Source organism: Alternaria rosae, assembly GCF_020736505.1.
Source record: "Alternaria rosae strain MPI-PUGE-AT-0040 chromosome Unknown BKA58scaffold_1, whole genome shotgun sequence".
Lineage (NCBI taxonomy): Eukaryota > Fungi > Ascomycota > Dothideomycetes > Pleosporales > Pleosporaceae > Alternaria > Alternaria rosae.
This window is the reverse complement of record NW_025763570.1, coordinates 4,206,347-4,223,432: the sequence shown is the minus strand read 5'-3', so window position 1 is coordinate 4,223,432 and position 17,086 is coordinate 4,206,347. Positions and strand designations below refer to the sequence as shown.

The 17,086-nt window shown below is 53.4% G+C and overlaps 8 protein-coding genes across 8 annotated transcripts; 4 read left to right on the top strand and 4 right to left on the bottom strand.

The window, feature by feature from the left end:
• Positions 1 to 21: 21 nt before the first annotated feature.
• On the top strand, positions 22 to 1,923 carry BKA58DRAFT_374121 (inhibitor of growth proteins N-terminal histone-binding-domain-containing protein). Its single transcript, XM_046169294.1, has 3 exons — positions 22 to 432; positions 483 to 730; positions 777 to 1,923. Exons 1-3 carry the CDS (start codon positions 381 to 383, stop codon positions 1,701 to 1,703), a joined length of 1,227 nt encoding a protein of 408 aa, XP_046031798.1. The 5' UTR covers positions 22 to 380; the 3' UTR covers positions 1,704 to 1,923.
• Positions 1,924 to 2,541: 618 nt separating this feature from the next.
• On the top strand, positions 2,542 to 5,792 carry BKA58DRAFT_26859 (uncharacterized protein). Its single transcript, XM_046166794.1, has 3 exons — positions 2,542 to 5,055; positions 5,103 to 5,426; positions 5,478 to 5,792. Exons 1-3 carry the CDS (start codon positions 2,635 to 2,637, stop codon positions 5,550 to 5,552), a joined length of 2,820 nt encoding a protein of 939 aa, XP_046031797.1. The 5' UTR covers positions 2,542 to 2,634; the 3' UTR covers positions 5,553 to 5,792.
• A 445-nt stretch (positions 5,793 to 6,237) lies between these two features.
• BKA58DRAFT_374117 (glycosyl hydrolase) lies at positions 6,238 to 7,933 on the top strand. The gene has a single exon (XM_046169293.1). The coding sequence runs from the start codon at positions 6,487 to 6,489 to the stop codon at positions 7,687 to 7,689; it is 1,203 nt and encodes a 400-aa protein (XP_046031796.1). The 5' UTR covers positions 6,238 to 6,486; the 3' UTR covers positions 7,690 to 7,933.
• A 488-nt stretch (positions 7,934 to 8,421) lies between these two features.
• Positions 8,422 to 9,865, top strand: BKA58DRAFT_26846 (beta-lactamase). The gene has a single exon (XM_046166793.1). The coding sequence runs from the start codon at positions 8,503 to 8,505 to the stop codon at positions 9,685 to 9,687; it is 1,185 nt and encodes a 394-aa protein (XP_046031795.1). The 5' UTR covers positions 8,422 to 8,502; the 3' UTR covers positions 9,688 to 9,865.
• On the bottom strand, positions 9,708 to 10,755 carry BKA58DRAFT_434667 (uncharacterized protein; the record flags this gene model as incomplete). The annotated part of the gene is made up of 2 exons (XM_046173282.1): positions 9,708 to 9,980; positions 10,057 to 10,755. 2 exons carry the CDS (start codon positions 10,753 to 10,755, stop codon positions 9,708 to 9,710), a joined length of 972 nt encoding a protein of 323 aa, XP_046031794.1.
• A 587-nt stretch (positions 10,756 to 11,342) lies between these two features.
• Positions 11,343 to 12,475, bottom strand: BKA58DRAFT_374114 (RTA-like protein). Its single transcript, XM_046169292.1, has 3 exons — positions 12,327 to 12,475; positions 11,837 to 12,267; positions 11,343 to 11,765 (listed from the first exon to the last, which is right to left on the bottom strand). Exons 1-3 carry the CDS (start codon positions 12,376 to 12,378, stop codon positions 11,517 to 11,519), a joined length of 732 nt encoding a protein of 243 aa, XP_046031793.1. The 5' UTR covers positions 12,379 to 12,475; the 3' UTR covers positions 11,343 to 11,516.
• Positions 12,476 to 12,918: 443 nt separating this feature from the next.
• On the bottom strand, positions 12,919 to 16,396 carry BKA58DRAFT_26722 (uncharacterized protein). Its single transcript, XM_046166789.1, has 2 exons — positions 15,780 to 16,396; positions 12,919 to 15,715 (listed from the first exon to the last, which is right to left on the bottom strand). The coding sequence occupies exons 1-2, from the start codon at positions 15,924 to 15,926 to the stop codon at positions 13,133 to 13,135; spliced, it is 2,730 nt and encodes a 909-aa protein (XP_046031792.1). The 5' UTR covers positions 15,927 to 16,396; the 3' UTR covers positions 12,919 to 13,132.
• Positions 15,745 to 16,866, bottom strand: BKA58DRAFT_374111 (uncharacterized protein). The gene has a single exon (XM_046169291.1). It carries the CDS (start codon positions 16,545 to 16,547, stop codon positions 15,933 to 15,935), a length of 615 nt encoding a protein of 204 aa, XP_046031791.1. The 5' UTR covers positions 16,548 to 16,866; the 3' UTR covers positions 15,745 to 15,932.
• Positions 16,867 to 17,086: the final 220 nt, after the last annotated feature.

Genomic DNA, 17,086 nt, shown 5'->3' with positions numbered 1-17,086 from the left:
GCTGTTCCTGCATGCCCGACGCGTTACAACACGACTCCGTTAGTCTGTCGCAACAGCTAAACTCACGAGATAATCAGGTCGAGATACAGGCAAAACTCAAGTGACTGCAATCCGTGCGTGGGTAAAGTGAGAGTCTAGGGAAGAGTTTTGCGCTGCGTCATTTCCTTCATCGCGACACGGCTCCTTCACTTGTAAAGCCATCAGCCCTCATCGATTTCCATCAAAGTCGCAAGTGCAACGAGGCACACAACGCCTGATCTTCTTGCCCGCTATTCCGAGGTTGCCATTATCCGCGTCCTGGCTGCGCGCGGCACACCTCGACACGAACATCGCCACACGCGTCGATACGGCTAGCCATACGGCGTACCTGGCATCTCAACATGGCCATCGCAGAGGATGCGGCAACAGTGCTCGAACAGTTCATACATGATGGTAAATTTGATTCGGACATGTTGCACGATTTCGCAACTAACAAGTGGCAGTTGCAAACCTTCCAGCAGAGATTACGCATCTATACGAAGAAGTGCAGGCCAAAGACAATCAGATCCAGGAACTGCGCTCTGGCATACAACAGCGCGATGGTAGTATACAGAAGTTCATCAAACTGAATGGCAGCCTCGTTGAGAATCCAAAAGAGGCAGGGTATTCGAAAACCATCATGGCAAACTACGAGAAGGCTCAAATTCTGCAAGAGGAGAAGATAGGGCTTGTCGACAAGGCTGCCGCGCTGGTGCGTCACTAGTAACGATTTCTATTACATCTACTTACAATACCAGCTCGACCGTCACGTAAAGCGACTCGATATCAAATTGCGAGACCTACAAAACGATGGCTCAATACCTACTGACCCGGAGATGCCTTCGCTTTTGAGAAACTCTCCAGGAAACTTGGTGCCACCAGCGTCGCAGTCGAATACAGGATCCAACACACCGCTGCTCCCTGTGTCTGGCAACGGCGGTGGTGCTCCAAACCTTGCCCAGGCCGCTGCCATCGCACGACTTACTAATGCGACGAATGTGGGGTTAAACTCGAGGATGAATCCATCGCTGCAGAGCATGCAAACACAGGCGCTGTTGAACCAGCAACGACTCACAAACCAGCAGAGTGCCATACAGGCGAACGCGCGACAGGAGCGTGAACTCTCGGCAGGAAGCGACAGCAAGCGTCGCCGACCGACAGGAAGCATTGGCCCTCTCCCTGCAGCATCTTCAAACCTGGGCCGGCAAGGGTCTATAGGGCCCGGGACCCCAAAACCGTCCACACCTGGATCGCGCGCAGGCAGCGTAGGACCCCGGCCGCAGAAGAACGCACTCACAGTAAAAAAGGCGAAACCACAGCAACCGCTGCGCAAGGCGGCCCTTACCGCCAAGTCTGGGGTCAACAAGAAACGCCGCAAGGGTGGGTCACGAGCATCGCCATCGACGACGGCGGACGATGAGAGCGTGGCAAGTGAAGCGGGCACCGAAGACGAGGACATGTCAGGCATGGGAGGCGGCGATGCTGAGGAGGACGAGTCGGATGACACCAAGTACTGCACATGCCAGCGCGTTAGCTTCGGCGATATGGTGGCCTGCGATAACGACAACTGTCGGTATCAGTGGTTCCACTGGGAATGTGTGGGCATCAAGGAAGAGCCATTGGGAGATTGGCTCTGTCCTGAATGCAGAAACCAAGCGCCTTCGAAGATCAAGAGAGCACGTTAGGGACGGTTCGGAGTAGATCGAGGGTCGGCGGTTGACACGTGACTGCAGATGCGCACGTGCTGTAGCTTGGCAAGGGTGCACTTGCTCTATAGCGAGCGGGAGAGGCGTCGACTGGGAACAGCCACCAGCGAGACGCGTGGCATCATATGTCTATTTTCACACTGTAGTCTGTGTATGATAGACTGTTCTATACCCCATCAATTTGCGTACTCGCTGCACGAAATTAGTTCAGTCTCCACAGTGTTGGCCCATGATCGCCGGGCCAGACCCGACGGCCGGGATGGCCATGGCAATCTCGTCGTAAAACGCGGACCTCTACCACGAGCATTCATGGTACCGCTGCCCGTCACTGGACTGGCAAACAGGACACCCAGGGCAGACTGAGTGTGACAGTCACTATTACCAGGTCTCGCTATAAACACCACGGGGAGCGTCGAACGGCTTCAATGTCGAGTGCCCTTGCCATGGTCGCCCGCCTGGCTGCTAGTTAGCGCCTAAATGCGCCAGCCAAGGCCGCGCGAAAGGGGCAGCATCACCGACATTGGACAACAGCAGCGGGCAGCCTCATAAGTGTCAATGGCCCCGGCTGCTGGGTTCCTGCATACTCGTAGTAATATTCTGGTTGTCGCTCTCTTGCACCGCACCTCGGCCTCTTTGACTAGACCGCTGGCGTGCATTCCACTCCCTTGGCTGGCTGACGTGCTGCGCTGCTTTGTTTGCATTCGCTCCTTCACCGCATCGCATTTTGGAACATTGCCGAACGCCCGTCGACTCCTACCACGCCTAGAGTTTCACCAGCAGCCCTCGCCGCCCGCCACGCTCTCTGCTTTTGCAAACCTTCGCTCCCATCTGAAGCCCACTAACACGCCCCGATACGGATACGATCCCTGTGACAGCGGCAACCCGCGGGGTGAAACGCGACGCAACCACGATGAATGCCATGAACACCCGCAATGGCGCCCTGTCGCCACTCTCCACCGACAGCCAAGAGTGGTCGCCCATCAACGGCTACCGGAACATTGGCGGCGACAATCCATACTCGCCGACCATCCCTCCCAACACATACGGGCCCAGCAACCCCGATGGCGGCATGCTCAATGGTATGCGCCCTGGCACCGGCAATGGCAACCCCTCGCCGCCCAGCTCAGTAGGCCGATCCAGCGACGGTACAGGCCTGTACGCCTCCAGCATCAGTGAAAACACGCGGCCCATGATAGACCCTAGGAAAATGCAGGCGCTAGAAGAGACCATGTCGGAACATTTTAGAGTGCTCAAGGCGTATTTGGGGCCGTATCTCAATGACGAGAAGGGCAACCCGCGCCCGAGCAGGGCCAAGGACAAGCTGACCCGCCTATCTGCTGTGCAGTTCCAGGAGCTCAGCACCGACGTATATGATGAGTCGATACGCAGAGAGCAGGACCGTAAGCGGGGAGGGCCGGGTGCGCCTGGCAACGACACCCCCAAATACCTCCTACCCAAGAACAACTTCCACCCAAAACGTAATCAGGCGAGACAAAAGCTCTCCACGCTGCCTCTCGAGCGCTTCCGTCAACTCGCGACCGATGTCTTCTACGAACTCGAGCGCAGATTCCCGCGCTTCACCGGCGGCGACATTCCCCCACGATCCTCGAGCCCCAACGGCAGCATCGCGAGTCGCATAAGTAACAGAGGGCCTCCGAGTAGAGGTGGCACACCGAACAGCATGGGCGGACGACCTCCGCCAGGGCCAGGCTATCGAGGGCCTCCAATGGGTGGACCCATGGGCGGACCCCAAGGAGGGCCCCCAGGTCCACCAGGCGGACTGCGGCCCGGTTCTAATGGGTCAGGTGGCTCGTTCGGGCGGCCACTGCCGAAGACGTTCCAGTCAAACACCATTGTGCCGAACAAAGGAACCCTGGTCGAAGATGACGATGATAGCGGGGCAGATGATGACGACGCGTTCAATCTGGAAGGCGCTGCTGCCAGGCGGCAGACGAACAAGAGCGCGAAGAGTATGAGCATGGCACAGGAAAAGATGACCGCAGATCTGCAAAACCAAGTGGCTGAGTTGCAGGACAAGATTGGCTCGTTGGAAACCACCATACGCAACAAGGACGACGAACTGCAGCGACTTCAAGATACCGACAGAACACGCGACGGTGCCTCGGCTTCCGAGCGTGCGGAGTGGGACCAACTTCGGAATTCGCTTGAAGAAAAGGTCGAACAGGCTGAGAATCTCAACTCTTCACTTCGTTCCGAGATAGACAAATTGCGGAACGAAAACGAAAACGCCGAGAGCAGTCTCCGTGCCCAGATCGCAGATTTGCAGTCTCGACCACCTCAGCAAGCGTATGACAATGGAGACGGTGAATGGAGACAACGATGTGAAGAGCTTGAACGGGAGTTGAGCGAACAACAGCAGGTAGCTGAAGAAGTACGAAGAGACGCAGCCATGTTCCTGCAAGAAATGAAAGAACTTTCTGCCCGCAGCGATGCCGCGGCCGAAAAGGAAGAGCAAATGGCGCATCAAGTGTCATCACTCGAGGCGGAGCTTAAAGACTGGAAATCGAGATATGCGAAGGCAAAGACACAACTGCGAAACCTCAAGGCATCTTCTATGGGCTTACAACAGCTCATGTCCCTGAACCAAACCAACATCTCCCGCGATGCCGCCTTTACAACGCCAGACGGATTGGTCAAGGATGTTCACATCACCAAGTTCCAGCTGAGCATTGATGAGCTGCTGCAGACGGCGAGAAGAGCAAACTCAGAACAGACTCTCGAAAGTATGCGCCATGTCGTCAAGTGTGTACGAGCCATTACGGGCGACATTGACAGCACTTCTCTGTCACAAGTCCAGTCTCCCACCAGCAGTGTGAGCGGCGACCTCTTTGCAAGCCCTGAGAAGCAGCAAGCAAAGCTCAAATCTCGCGTCAGCGCCACGGCTAACAACCTCATCACTGCAACCAAGAACCACACAGCATCTGGCGGCCTGTCACCAGTCAGTCTTTTGGACGCTGCAGCTAGTCACTTGTCAACAGCTGTTGTCGAGCTGGTCAAACACGTCAAAGTGCGACCTACACCAGAAGATGAGCTTGAGGCAGATGATGAGGATGCTGATAGGCCGATGCCACTAAAGCCGGCTGGGTACAACAACTACAGTGCGTACTCGCCGAGCAACACCAATGACAATACCAACAGCAGTGGTGCAACCTCGGCATACGGTCACCAGCGCAGTCGCAGCAGCAAAGGCGGCAGCAGTGATACCACAAGGTATAGCACCTACAGCTCTCCCTACAGCGGGTACGACGGACAGAGCGGTGCCATGAACGGTACTAATGGCGCAGGCGATGGCGGTATGCTCGACTTCAAGGTACATTCCAACCAATACCAGTAGTCAATCCCTACTAACGTTGGCAGAACTACCTTGAAGATCAGACAGCACTCCTCGTCCAAAGCATACAGCCGCTTGTAAATCTCATCCGCTCGAACCCCGATTCTACGCCCGGTGACGAGCAGCAAATCTACGAATACATCCAGGACATCTCGCAGGCAGTCGACGACACCGGCAACAAGACCTACGATGCTGTAAACCAGCTCTCAAACCCTGCGTTGAAGAAGCACGCGCTTCCCGTAGTGGAGGTGCTCGATGAATGCAGACAAAGTATGCTTGCTATCGACATCAAGGGTGGAGGTCGCGACAGAATTCCGCCACTTGCATTCAAGACCGCTAGAGCTCTCAAGGTAAGCATTACAATAGTAAGAGGAATTCTAAACATGCTGATGATGATACAGGAGCTCGTACTTCGCGTAGACCGCATCGAGTCTGGCGAACTCACAGTCGACCAGACGCTCAAGATAGAGCTATAGTGTGTAACATCAACGCACACTGATTCAACGTATAATGCCACACTATATACCTTTCACGCGATTCATTTATTGGGCCCTATCTTGCCGTTTCGAACCCTTTTGGATCTGGCACGGCGTTTACGATGCTTTGCCTTCACAAAGCCTCACGAGATTCGCCGGTCCCTGCTTTCTTGGCTACAGTCGTTGGCGATGCTAAATATCCCGTCTTCGACTCAAGGGCAGGATTACAGAGCACGTAAAGATTTAGACTCTTTACAGGAAATATTATTATTGTTTATTATGGCGGCAACGGGCACATGGGCTTCTGCCGGGCTTTGATGTGGGCATGATTTTCGAGCATGCGCTTCAGCCACCTTGGATAATCGGATTATTATGGCTATGAGGTACTATGATTATGGACGGGCTGCTGTATAGTAATGTAGCCGGGCTAGAAAGAACCTTTAGGTAACAGTAAAATCACAACACAGTTGGGGATGCTCAATGTCTTTCGATACTGGTAGTGCATGCAGAAACGCGGCAGTCAGGCATGTGGCTTGCACCTTCCCCCTCTCCACTGCCACATTGGACCTTGTTTCCACCTCGGCAATAATTGCCAAATTTTCCGCATCACACATCCACACCCTTTCGGTCCGTCCCCATACGCGCCTGCTTAAGGTGAAGCAGTCCGGCTACGTCGTACTGAACCAAGCAAACGAGTGCGCGCGATGACGTCACCATACAGCTGTTACGCGCGTGCGCCTTGGAGCAGAGATCACATGGGCACAGCCACCACTGATAGTGTAGTCAACGATCTAGAATTGCTAGAGTAGCCAGTACCTTCACTCCGTCTGGGACGGTATCCGAAGTACCTCACAGATTCTGAGGTCTTTCCAAACGAAACTCTCGCTAGCCGCTGAAGTCTGAGATAGGAGCGAAAGGGAAGGACCACGACACAATGGCGCAGCAACTGCAGCCAGCATGGCCTGCACAAAGACCGCAGTACCACGACACAATCCTCACCATCACGAGCAGCAGTTGTGCGGATCCGTACGTACTATGGGACAAAGGCACGTACTATATGACTTTCACCTGCGGCGGCCACATCGAGATCTGGTCCGCAGACTCACTCTTCGACTTTGAGAAGAAGTGCAAGAAGAACGTGATCTGGCGTCCTCCACCAGACCAGCCCTACTCCGCCGATCTGTGGGCACCTGAACTGCATTCCATCCACGGTCGCTGGTATGTGTACTTTGCGGCTGACGACCCCAAGCATGGCAACAAGTCGCATCGCATGTTCGTCCTCGCAGGACCACCCTCAGAAGAAGACCCTCTGGAGCCGAGTAAATGGAATTTCTTTGGTCGACTAGGCGGTCTTCCCGAAGAGCAATGGGCAATCGACGGTACAGTCGTCACACTGGGCGGCTCCATGCTCTTCGTCTACTCGGGCTGGCCCCTCGGTACCCACGCCGACGAGTCGCGTCAAGAAATCTTCATCATCGAAATGGTCTCACCGACAGAATGTACAGGCCGCCCGATCCGCATCAGCACCCCAGACCTGCAATTCGAGTTCTCCGGTACCAGCGGCATAAACGAGGGTCCACAGTTCCTCTGCTCACCAGACGGCCGCTGGATGGGTCTTGTGTACAGTTGCGCGGGAAGCTGGACACACGAGTACAAAATGAACATCCTGTACTACACCGGTGGTCACCCGCTCGACCCCCACTCGTGGGCCAAATCTAACAAGCCCCTTCTCAAAGCCGCTCGCGACGACTCTCCACCCTATGGCCCAGGCCACGGCAACTTTGTCCTGGTCAACGGACCCGGCGGCCCAGAAGTCTGGGGCTGCTTCCATGCCACCGATGCCAAGACTGGATGGGAGGGTCGTAAAGCCCGCATCATGCGCGTGGGATGGGGTCAAGGAGGTCCGTTTATGGGCTCGGGCGAGTGTGGAAGATGTTGCGGCGAAGTCGAGCATTTCATCCAAGGTTGTCCTGGTGGCACTTGTGGTGGTCAGGGCCATTGTGGTGGGGAGGGGGGTGCGGGTGGAGGATTCATGCAGCCGGGACACCAGGGCGGGAACTCGACGGATGATATCAAGAGGGAGGTCAAAAATTTGATCAAGGGTGGAAAGGGGCTTGTTAGTAAGTTCCTCAAGTAAAATTGAGAGATGGAAATGAGTGGAGACGGCATGGCGTGATGGTGTTGAGGCGTATGGGGATCCCACGACCCGGGGACGCACTCATAGCATCTGGACTGGAAAGTAACATGTGGTATCTAGTGTAAGAGAACAGTCGTTGTGTGTGACGTAGAAACAACCGGGTGTTCTCGTATCAGAAGATGAAGTGCATGCCATGAGTAATCAGTTTTTTTTTGCGCTCAATCAAAGTTCGACTCTCGACATGCAATCATTCATCAAACTGGGTTTTAACTCCCTCAATACAAGTTTGCGGGAGAACTTCGTCTCCGCTTCCGCAACTTGTGCATCTGCGGAGAATACCTGGGTAGTGGAATACCACCGAAGCCGCCGCACAAGGAACAACGGAATGCTGCCAAGAAGCTATTGGCGCCGGCCGAGGAGTTGTCCGACTACAACGGCATCAGGATACGGCAACTCTAATCTACGCATAGATGGAGTGCCGCGCCGTAACTTGTGTGCTTTCACACTGAGTCTGCCTATTCTTGTCATGCTCGTTATCCCGCGTTCTGGAGCCGGAACACAAACGTCCCGCAGCCGATGGCTATACGCTGTACGGCGGACCGAGTGGTGCATCCCCGTCAGGTTGAGGAGACGATGCCATTATGAAATCTAGAAAATACAAGTACTGCTCGTCTGGTTGCACGAATCCATCATTTACAGTTCCAGCATCTGATCTACAAGTAAACTCATATTGCGACTTCACAGCTGACATCACCATAATACAACTACGTCACAAAATACCAGCCAAGCCAACTCACTCCCCCTCTCATCATCATGGTCAAAGTACAAGGGACCTGCGACCCGCGCTTCGCCAAAGTCAAATCCGTATTCCAATCCTACCTCGACTCGGGAGAAGAGCTCGGCGCCTCCATCTCCGTCAACCTCGACGGAAAAGAAGTCGTCGACCTCTGGGGCGGCTATGCAGATGAAGCTCGAACGCGGCCATGGGAGAAAGACACCATAACATGCGTTTGGTCGTCTAGCAAGACTATCTGCGCCCTGGCAGCTCTTGTGTGCATCGACCGTGGTCTTCTGGATCCGAATGAGAAGGTGTGCAAATACTGGCCCGAATTCGCTGCGAATGGGAAGGAAGGTGTGGAAGTTCGACACTTTCTTTCGCATGCAAGTGGAGTGAGTGGTTGGGAGGAGGCCGTTACGATTGAGGATGTGTGCGATGTTGAGAAAAGTACGAAGTTGCTGGAGCAGCAGGCGCCGTGGTGGGAACCTGGTACAGCGAGCGGCTACCACGGGCTCACAATGGGCCATCTGATCGGCGAATTAATCCGTCGTGTAACCGGGAAGCCGATGCAGCAATTCATTGCTGAGGAACTCGCTCGTCCACTCACGGCGGACTTCCAACTTGGTGTTCCGGAGAAAGAATGGCACAGGGTCGCCGATATCATTCCCCCACCACAAGCACAAGAGAATATGGAGGGCATTGCCTTGGATACAAATAGCCTCATGTTCAAGTCCATGGGGAAAAACCCTGGCATGGACGCTGACTGGGCCAATCAACCAGTCTGGAGGGGTTCAGTCGTTGGTGCGGCAAACGGATACAGCAATGCCCGCGCTCTCGTTCGCCTCCTCTCCGTCATCTCCTTGGAGAACCCTTCTTTCCTCTCTGCCAAAACTCTCGATCGAATCTTTTCGACTGAGCAAGAGGGCGAGAAGGATCTCGTTATTCCGATGAAGGTCCGTCTGGGGCTGGGATTTGGGTTGCCAGCTGAAGGTAGCATAATGGCTGATCTGCCACCGGGACGGGCGGCGACCTGGGGCGGGTGGGGCGGAAGCCGGGTCATCGCTGACGCGGACAGGAGGATGACATTCGGATATGTTATGAACAAGATGGATGCAGCGGGATTGGGGCAGACGAATGAGAACGGCAAGGGTGGCATGGGCAATTCGAGGACGTCGGCGTATATTGCAACAGTTTATGAGGCGTTGGGTATCGTGGCTTGAGAGCGCATCTCTCGATCTACTTATGGGACGACGGTGCCTTGGTTCTCGGAGCTTTGCCGCTGTTGCTGTTGATTGACCACTTGTTTTGGCCATTCCATCCATTCGGCCCAGTAGGATCCTAGGCAGTCATCTACTACACCTACGATGCTCGTACCGCAACCTGCCGTCCACCAACCTGTGTGAAGCTGTTCTAGCAGTGCGCCAAAGTAAGCAAAGATGAGTAAAGCTAATGGCTGCCGTTGTTGCTGCAGCTTGAGGTATTCTTTCGGTACTAAGGATAACCAAACGAACGGCTGTATCAAGAGCGGAAAAAGTTGTATGTCAGTAAGAGTTTCAAATGGTTCTGGAGAGCGAGGTTCAGCAACTTACAGCAGACCAACGACCGTTATATCCCCATTCCTCCTGTTGATCTTCCCAAGTTTTCCGAAAGTGAACAACCCACGCACTCATCTTCCTCAACAAATATAGCGTCTCATCGTATATCGCCTTGTTTCCATCGTCAGCCCACGTCTGCTTGATGCGCACCACGTGCTGATCATCCGGTCCCGGCTGCATGTCGGGATCCACAATATCCCAGTCCTTTAGATAAAGCGTTGAACGTAAAGGGCCCTCTCTAAGATATCCATAGATAGGGCTTATGACAGTCTGAATACCGCGTACAAGAGGTATCCATTCTGCACCCAGGATACGCGATGTCCGTGCTGATAGGCTATCGCTGGCGCTGTCGTTATCTTGCTGTTTGTTCGCGTTGGCATCTGAAAGCTTGGAAAAGGTACAGAAAGCATAGAAGAACATAAGCGTTGAAGTAGCAAAGATTGCTTCAGCGTTGTGCGGGCCAATTGTGTCAATATCTGCTCTAAACCCGCTCAGAGCGACCGTATGGTGATGAGCTGCGATATGAAGGTTTGCGCGTCTGTCTTCAGGATTGAGATACGCGACGTGTAAAGCGGAGAGACTGATGATGCAGTGCATCATATATGCATGTTTGTATGCTATTTCTGGGAAGACCACCTGCCACAGCTGGGTGACCGCCGGCACACCGGGTAGTATAGAAAGACTTGTGGCCATTGTCCAGTGATGCAATAGGGACATATCTTTCAAAGAAAATGAGGGGATGACCTTGGTTTCTGAACATGGTGTGCTCGCTGCGAAAGGGTCGTTCTGGGGGGAAGCTAGCTGCAATGCGTTCGGAGTTGCCGGTGTTTGAGCACGAGAAGACGCGTGTTCAGTTGAACTTTTTGCTCGCACAGGAATTGATTCTGGGTATGCACAGGCAACTTCATGCCTTACGCAATGCGAACATCGCGGCTTTGCTTCGTCGCACTATCGCGCGTCAGAAGGGAGGTTGTAGTGCGAGATGCTTCGTACCTTGATCCGGCGGCGTTTGCAAGTGGCACAGCCCGTTCGCGATTTTGAGTGCGCTTTTCTTTTCAGAGCCATTGGGATTGGCCAATTGCATCAAAAGCTTCGTACGGTATACGAAGAAAAAGTAGTAGAGAGGCTCTGCGGACGGCAGCAATGCAAACGAGAAACGAAGAACGAAATACGATGGAGCTATGGACCGAAACAGGTTGATGCTAACCCGATCTGTGAACCTCGGCTCAATCGGCCAACGAATCCTTCGGTCCCAGCGACTTCCCCCAAACACCACAATAACAATCTGAAGATGCACGCACTGGTTTCTATTAAATGATCACTGCGAATTTCACATAGGCAAGGTCGTCAGAACCGCGAGACAACTAAACGCCGAAATCATGATATGCCAAACCCAAATGCGTCATGAACCCCCGTAACATCTTTCAAAGTACAATAAGACAACAAGAGCTCTTTCAAGCCCTCTCATAAAGTCCGATAATCTCACTATCCAACTTCTTCGCGGCCCGGTGATTCGTTCCAAAAACGTCGTCCGCACGGACAAAGTGGAACAAGACCTGCACCAAGAACATGGGCAGCGTATCGAAAACATACATGTACACCTCATGCGAAGCCAGGTACCCGCTATGACCCTGTCCAAATTCGATAACACGGAAGACGCAGCGAGCGATGATGACAACGGCCGCGATGGCAAGGAGTTTGTACTGGCACAAAATTAGTATATCGTTCGTCGTCGTCGAAGAAGAAGAAGAAAGAAGACGGGAAATCGACTTACCAAAGCCGGCCACGCATACTTCCCATACTTTGGCACCGTGTACCTCTCAGGCGCACTCCTCATCCTGAAATAAAAGATAACACTGACCACGACAAAGAACCCAAAAAACGCCAACTGCACAAACAGCCCCAACAGCATAATCTTCTGTCCCATATCCGCCATATCAGCCTGCGCCATCATGCCGCCACCACCAGCCTGCATGAAAAACGCAACAACGTCGCCGCAGACAAATATCTTGGTTACCAGCGTAGGCCGAATGATGGAAGCGTGTTCGGCGTTTACGAAGATGACGAGGCGGCCGTAGATCATGTAGATTGTTGCGGCGTAGAGAGAGGGCGGGAGGATGATGAAGAGGGATTGCATGATGTATGGCATCAGTTCTGAGGGGGATTGCGCGGAGAGGTAGCGGGCGGCGTAGCCAATTGTCATCACTAATGGGAGAGTGTTAGTGTGGTGTGCTGTGAGAGGGAAGAGGCAAGGGGTGATGTACTTATTGATCCGATTACAAAGGCTGTGTAGAACCAGGCGCGGCCCCGGATCATTTGGAAGAAGTGGTAGAGTGTGCTTAAGCCAAAGAGACCGGCGAAGAGTATGGCACCAATTTCGCTTGGTTTGTATGGAAAAAGACCCGGTTTGGCGTCTGCGCCTGCTGATGTGTCGCCTGCCATTGTGATGCTTCGGGGTGAAGTATTGCTAAAGATGCCCAAGAAAGGTTGATAGCGGTAGGGAGAAGCCAGGCCCGTTGGCAGGAAAAGAGCAGTTACTATGAAACGAATGTTAAGAAAAGAACTAGAAGTATGTGTTACAAAACGGCTGGAGAAGACGAACGGAATGAATGTGTGGCTTGTAGTATCCATCAGCAAAGACATGATTCCTCCTTATACAATTGAGGCCATCGCAAGCAGCACCCAAAAGCGCGCAGACCCATGTAGTGACCCACTCTGAGACGAATACGCGGATAGCCCTACGAGACGGAGGCTGTGCACTCAGGAACGAGATGCGGGTATCCACTTCGCGTACCTTGAAACCCCTGCATCGCCCGCCCGTTACACTAGATCCGGCGCTACGACGATACGATATACGACGCACATCCGGAAGAATGAATGTTTGGGTTGAGATGTCAATTCGATACCTCTAAGCCCTCTATGTGACGTTGCCATAACTGCGCCACGTGCAGGAAGTGCCGGTCAAAGATTGGCGCGACCATTCTATCATGCTCCTCCACCTTCCTGTTACCACCCTTCATTACCCTCTTTCGTCCCAGTAATTGCGAAAAGCCTTCAGTGATTCCTGCATCTAAATCGCTGCTGACTGCTCAGGTCGCCAGTGCGCATTCTCTATCTCCGCTTGCGTGAGCCCGTCGAAGGCAGCCGCATATCTGGTTGCAAGCCACTGCTCTACATGCGACATGGCCGAGTCGACCCCGGTCGATGGCTGGCTCGAGATATCATCTTCTGCCAGTGATTCTGCGTGTTCCTCATGGCCGGAGTAGTCCTTGGGCTCCTCTTCACTCACCGGTCGCTGCAATGGCGCAGGAACGTGAGGGCTCGCAGGTGATCGCGAGCTGTCCTCATGACTGTGGTGATGTTCGGGAGCCTCTGCATCCATTGGTGATCTTGTTTGCGCAAAGGAGTGAGAGCCTGCAGGTTGTGCGATCTCCTCGGTGGAGCCTTGGTTCTTCGCGAAGGCCGAGCTGGCCGCGGGAGTTGATCTCGCACCAGCAGCATCTTCACATAGCGCGAAGTCCTTGGCTTTCCCCTTATATACCGGACGTTCTGATTGCGTAATAGTCTGAGGGTCCACAGGCAGTACGGTCTCCTTGATGGGACCGCTGATCTCTGTGCCTGACGTTGGAGTCGATCCTGCGCCCGCAACAGCCTTGGACGGCTTTAAGTCATTGGGTTCCTCTTGCTCTACGGGTGGTTCTGATTGCGCGAGAGCATGAGGGCTCGCAGATTGCGCACTCTCCTGAATGGACTCACGGTTCTCGGTGGCCATCGCGGTACGCGGTTGCATATCTACAGCATTCGTAGAAAGGGTGGCTTCTTGAGGGGAATTGCGCCCTGTGTCGTTCTCCGCAGGATTGAAAAGCGCTGACCAGGATTTAGGCTGCCAGCGAGCGGTGCTATTTTGTTCTTTGATTGGTTTGGAGCTGCCCTCACCTGGCATTAAAGCAGACAATCCCGTTGGTTGAGATCTGGCATACTCCGCCCATACCTTTGCCGATTTCGCTTCAGCTCTTGCCCTAGCCGGTTGTACATTCGTAGCAGCAGATGCATAGCCCTTCTGTCTGTATGCATCTTGGATACTCTTGCGATCGTCGGTGTGCTGTTTCTGCTTCTGCTTTGGTCGCAGTTTCGCGCGCCCTTGCACCTTTGACCAGCTATCCGGGTCATTCAAAAGACTCTCCTCCATAGCCTTCTTCATATCATCTTCACTATCGACATGGGATGCTAGCTTTCCTGCTGAATTCCCAGCGGGTTCCGGCGGCTTGGCCTTCAAAACTTCGTACCTGTTGTTTGGATGCTCTTGAACTGTCTTTTGATTTGTAGGCGCTTCATCGCTAGGAACCGAATCAGCTGCAGACATGTGGCCATCAAGGTCATACCCGTTGCCGATAACAACGTTGCCAGCACGATTATGATTGTTGCCGATGGCACCTTCGCTATCCTTGTCGGTATTTCCAGTGACACTGTCACCATCGCTATCGTCCTTCGCGACGACCGATGACGGAGGCTCCTTCACCGTGGCGGAGATTGCCTGCCTAGTAGCTTCGGATTTCTTTACCTTGTCTTTCTGCTTCTTCTCCTTCCTCTTTTGCTTCTGCTCGTTCTGTTCAGACGACTCCTCCAGCGTTTGAAGGGGCGTAACTACCCGAGGTGTAGGCTCCTGGGGTACAACTTGCTCTAGAGATGTGTGCTGTTCTTGGGTTGTAGGCTGCACCTTATTTGAAGGCTCCTCTTGAGATGTCGTTCCCTCCTTCTGTGAATGTTGTTCATGAGACGCAGGGTGCTCGTTACACTGCTCTAGTAAAACAGGCTGCTCCTCCGATTTGGCACCTTTACGCTTCCTTGACTTGTTCTTCTTTTTCGGCTTCTTTTGTCCATCTCCTTTGATGGGGTCTGATCCGACGAAGTCTATGGTCTTCAGCAGAACGCCCTGCCGAGCTTCCGTGAAGAACTCTACCCAGGTAAAGATGCTCTCGATTGAACGTGGTCGAGTAGCGTACTCAGGGAACTTCACTACATCGTGGCTGTGGTAATTTTGCACGAGGTTATGCCACGTCGAGTCGCTACCAGGATGCCTCTCTTCCAGGTAATCGAACAGAGTCTTTCGAGCTTTCGCGCCATCTAGGCTTAAATCGTACATGACGTCAATGTTCCCGAGACGAGGGGAATCGATCCAGAGGAATGCCGGTTCGCCCGTGACCAGCGGTCTAGTGTAGATCTCAAGCACCCTCATCGCGTTCCAAAGGAGTTGGTCAACGTGGTCGAAATCTGGATCTTTTATCATTTTTCGAAACGCTGTTATTCCGTCTTGCTTGACCCTTTGGCGAATCTTCGCAGGTGCCTGGATGAATCTGTCGAACGCGGGTTTGTGCAACTTCAGAACCCCACTTACAGCGCACCACAATACTTCGAATGGCTTGAGGTCGGACCGTTTATGATTCAGAAAGAGGATGCAACAACGCATGTCATAATCGAGCACAGCACTCAGGTTCGCCCTAGCGTCTTGATACATTTGGCTCATATCCGTGGCCAGGCGGATCTCAAGATCTGCCAGCAGGCCGCGTGCCGCAAACAATGGTATGACACATCTGGTCATATGATCGGGGGGCAGCATGTAGTTGTAAAGGATGGTTTTAGTATCAGTTTTGGCCTAAAGATGAGTGTACGAAATCAGTAAATGCCTCATATACAGTTCGTACATGGGGTATTACTACCTTCCAATGAACTTGGTTGTTGTTGATCTCGAAAGAAGCGTCCCAATAGCCCGTACACTGAGGATTGAAGAGTGACATGGGCATTTGACATTCCCGGATTTTTCGGTCCAGCCTTGGAAGACTAGGCAAAATGTGAGACTTGACCATTGGGTACTATGCGCTGTCCAAGTTCCTCGTATTTGCCTGTTCCACAGCCTCTGCACTCAACTCGTAGAGGTCTAGATCCAGGAAGTCCCCAGAGCCCGGAGCAGCCTGAACGACTGATGATTTTGGCTGCTCAGCGGCCGATCTGTGGAATGGTGGCGTATCCGAATGATCCTTCGGGTCCAACGACGAATGGGGCGGATCAGGCTCGATAGCTGATGCTCGAGGCTGCTCAGAGTCCTTTTCGAGATATGGCCCCATGGCTCCGGCAGGTGTGCGCTGCGCTAACTTGAAGAGCGCATTGCGGTATTTCTCCTGAATTTTCAGATGGGTGAAGAAGTTGACAGGCAACGGCCAGTAATTATCGGCGATGTGATGGCATATAGCTACCTCCAACGCACCCCGGCGGTTCAGTGGAACTGTTTCCAGGCAGTCCACGATAAGCTGGCCTATCGGTAGCAGCTTCTGCTTAAGAACCTGAGCGTGCGTCTCGTTGTTGAGATTCTGATTGTAGTCCTGCAGGCTCTCCGGTGTCAACGCCTTTAGTTCTTTCAGGTCGTCGAGAAGGGGTGACAGTATTTCGCTAATCAAGCTTTTGCCGTCATATTGGACTTCCGACTCCATCTGCGCTGTGGGGTGTTCGTTTTCCGGGTCCTCGATATGGTAGGACGCTTCCGTAGGCGGTAGGAACCGATTGAGGTATGACTTGCCAAGCTTGAACGACTGGAGGGTGGACCGTATGGAACCCGAGCTGTGTATGGCTGTCGGTAGCGATGGGCTAGGAATAACCGGTAGATCTGCGACGACGGGAGTCACCGGACGTGGTCTTGTTGAAGACGTGGCGGTGGAAGCATCATATCCATCCGTGGTTGGCGGAAAGTCGCCTCCAGCCTCTTCGCTGCGGTAAGAGCGTTCCGACCCGAGTAGTGGCGTAGTGTCGTCCATGGCTGCTTCTTCATCAGACATTACCACGCGCCTACCAAAACCCCACCTTATTCCGTGCATATCAGCGTCTAACATTAGTTCGCAGCTTCGAGTGCATAGGCTGAGGAGAGTGGAAACGAGGGTTGATAGTGTGCAGGCCACGTATTTAAGTGACATTAGCTTGCTAGTTATGCGATATTGTCGGGCCACATGGTGGGTTAAGTCGGAAGGAGCGGTCT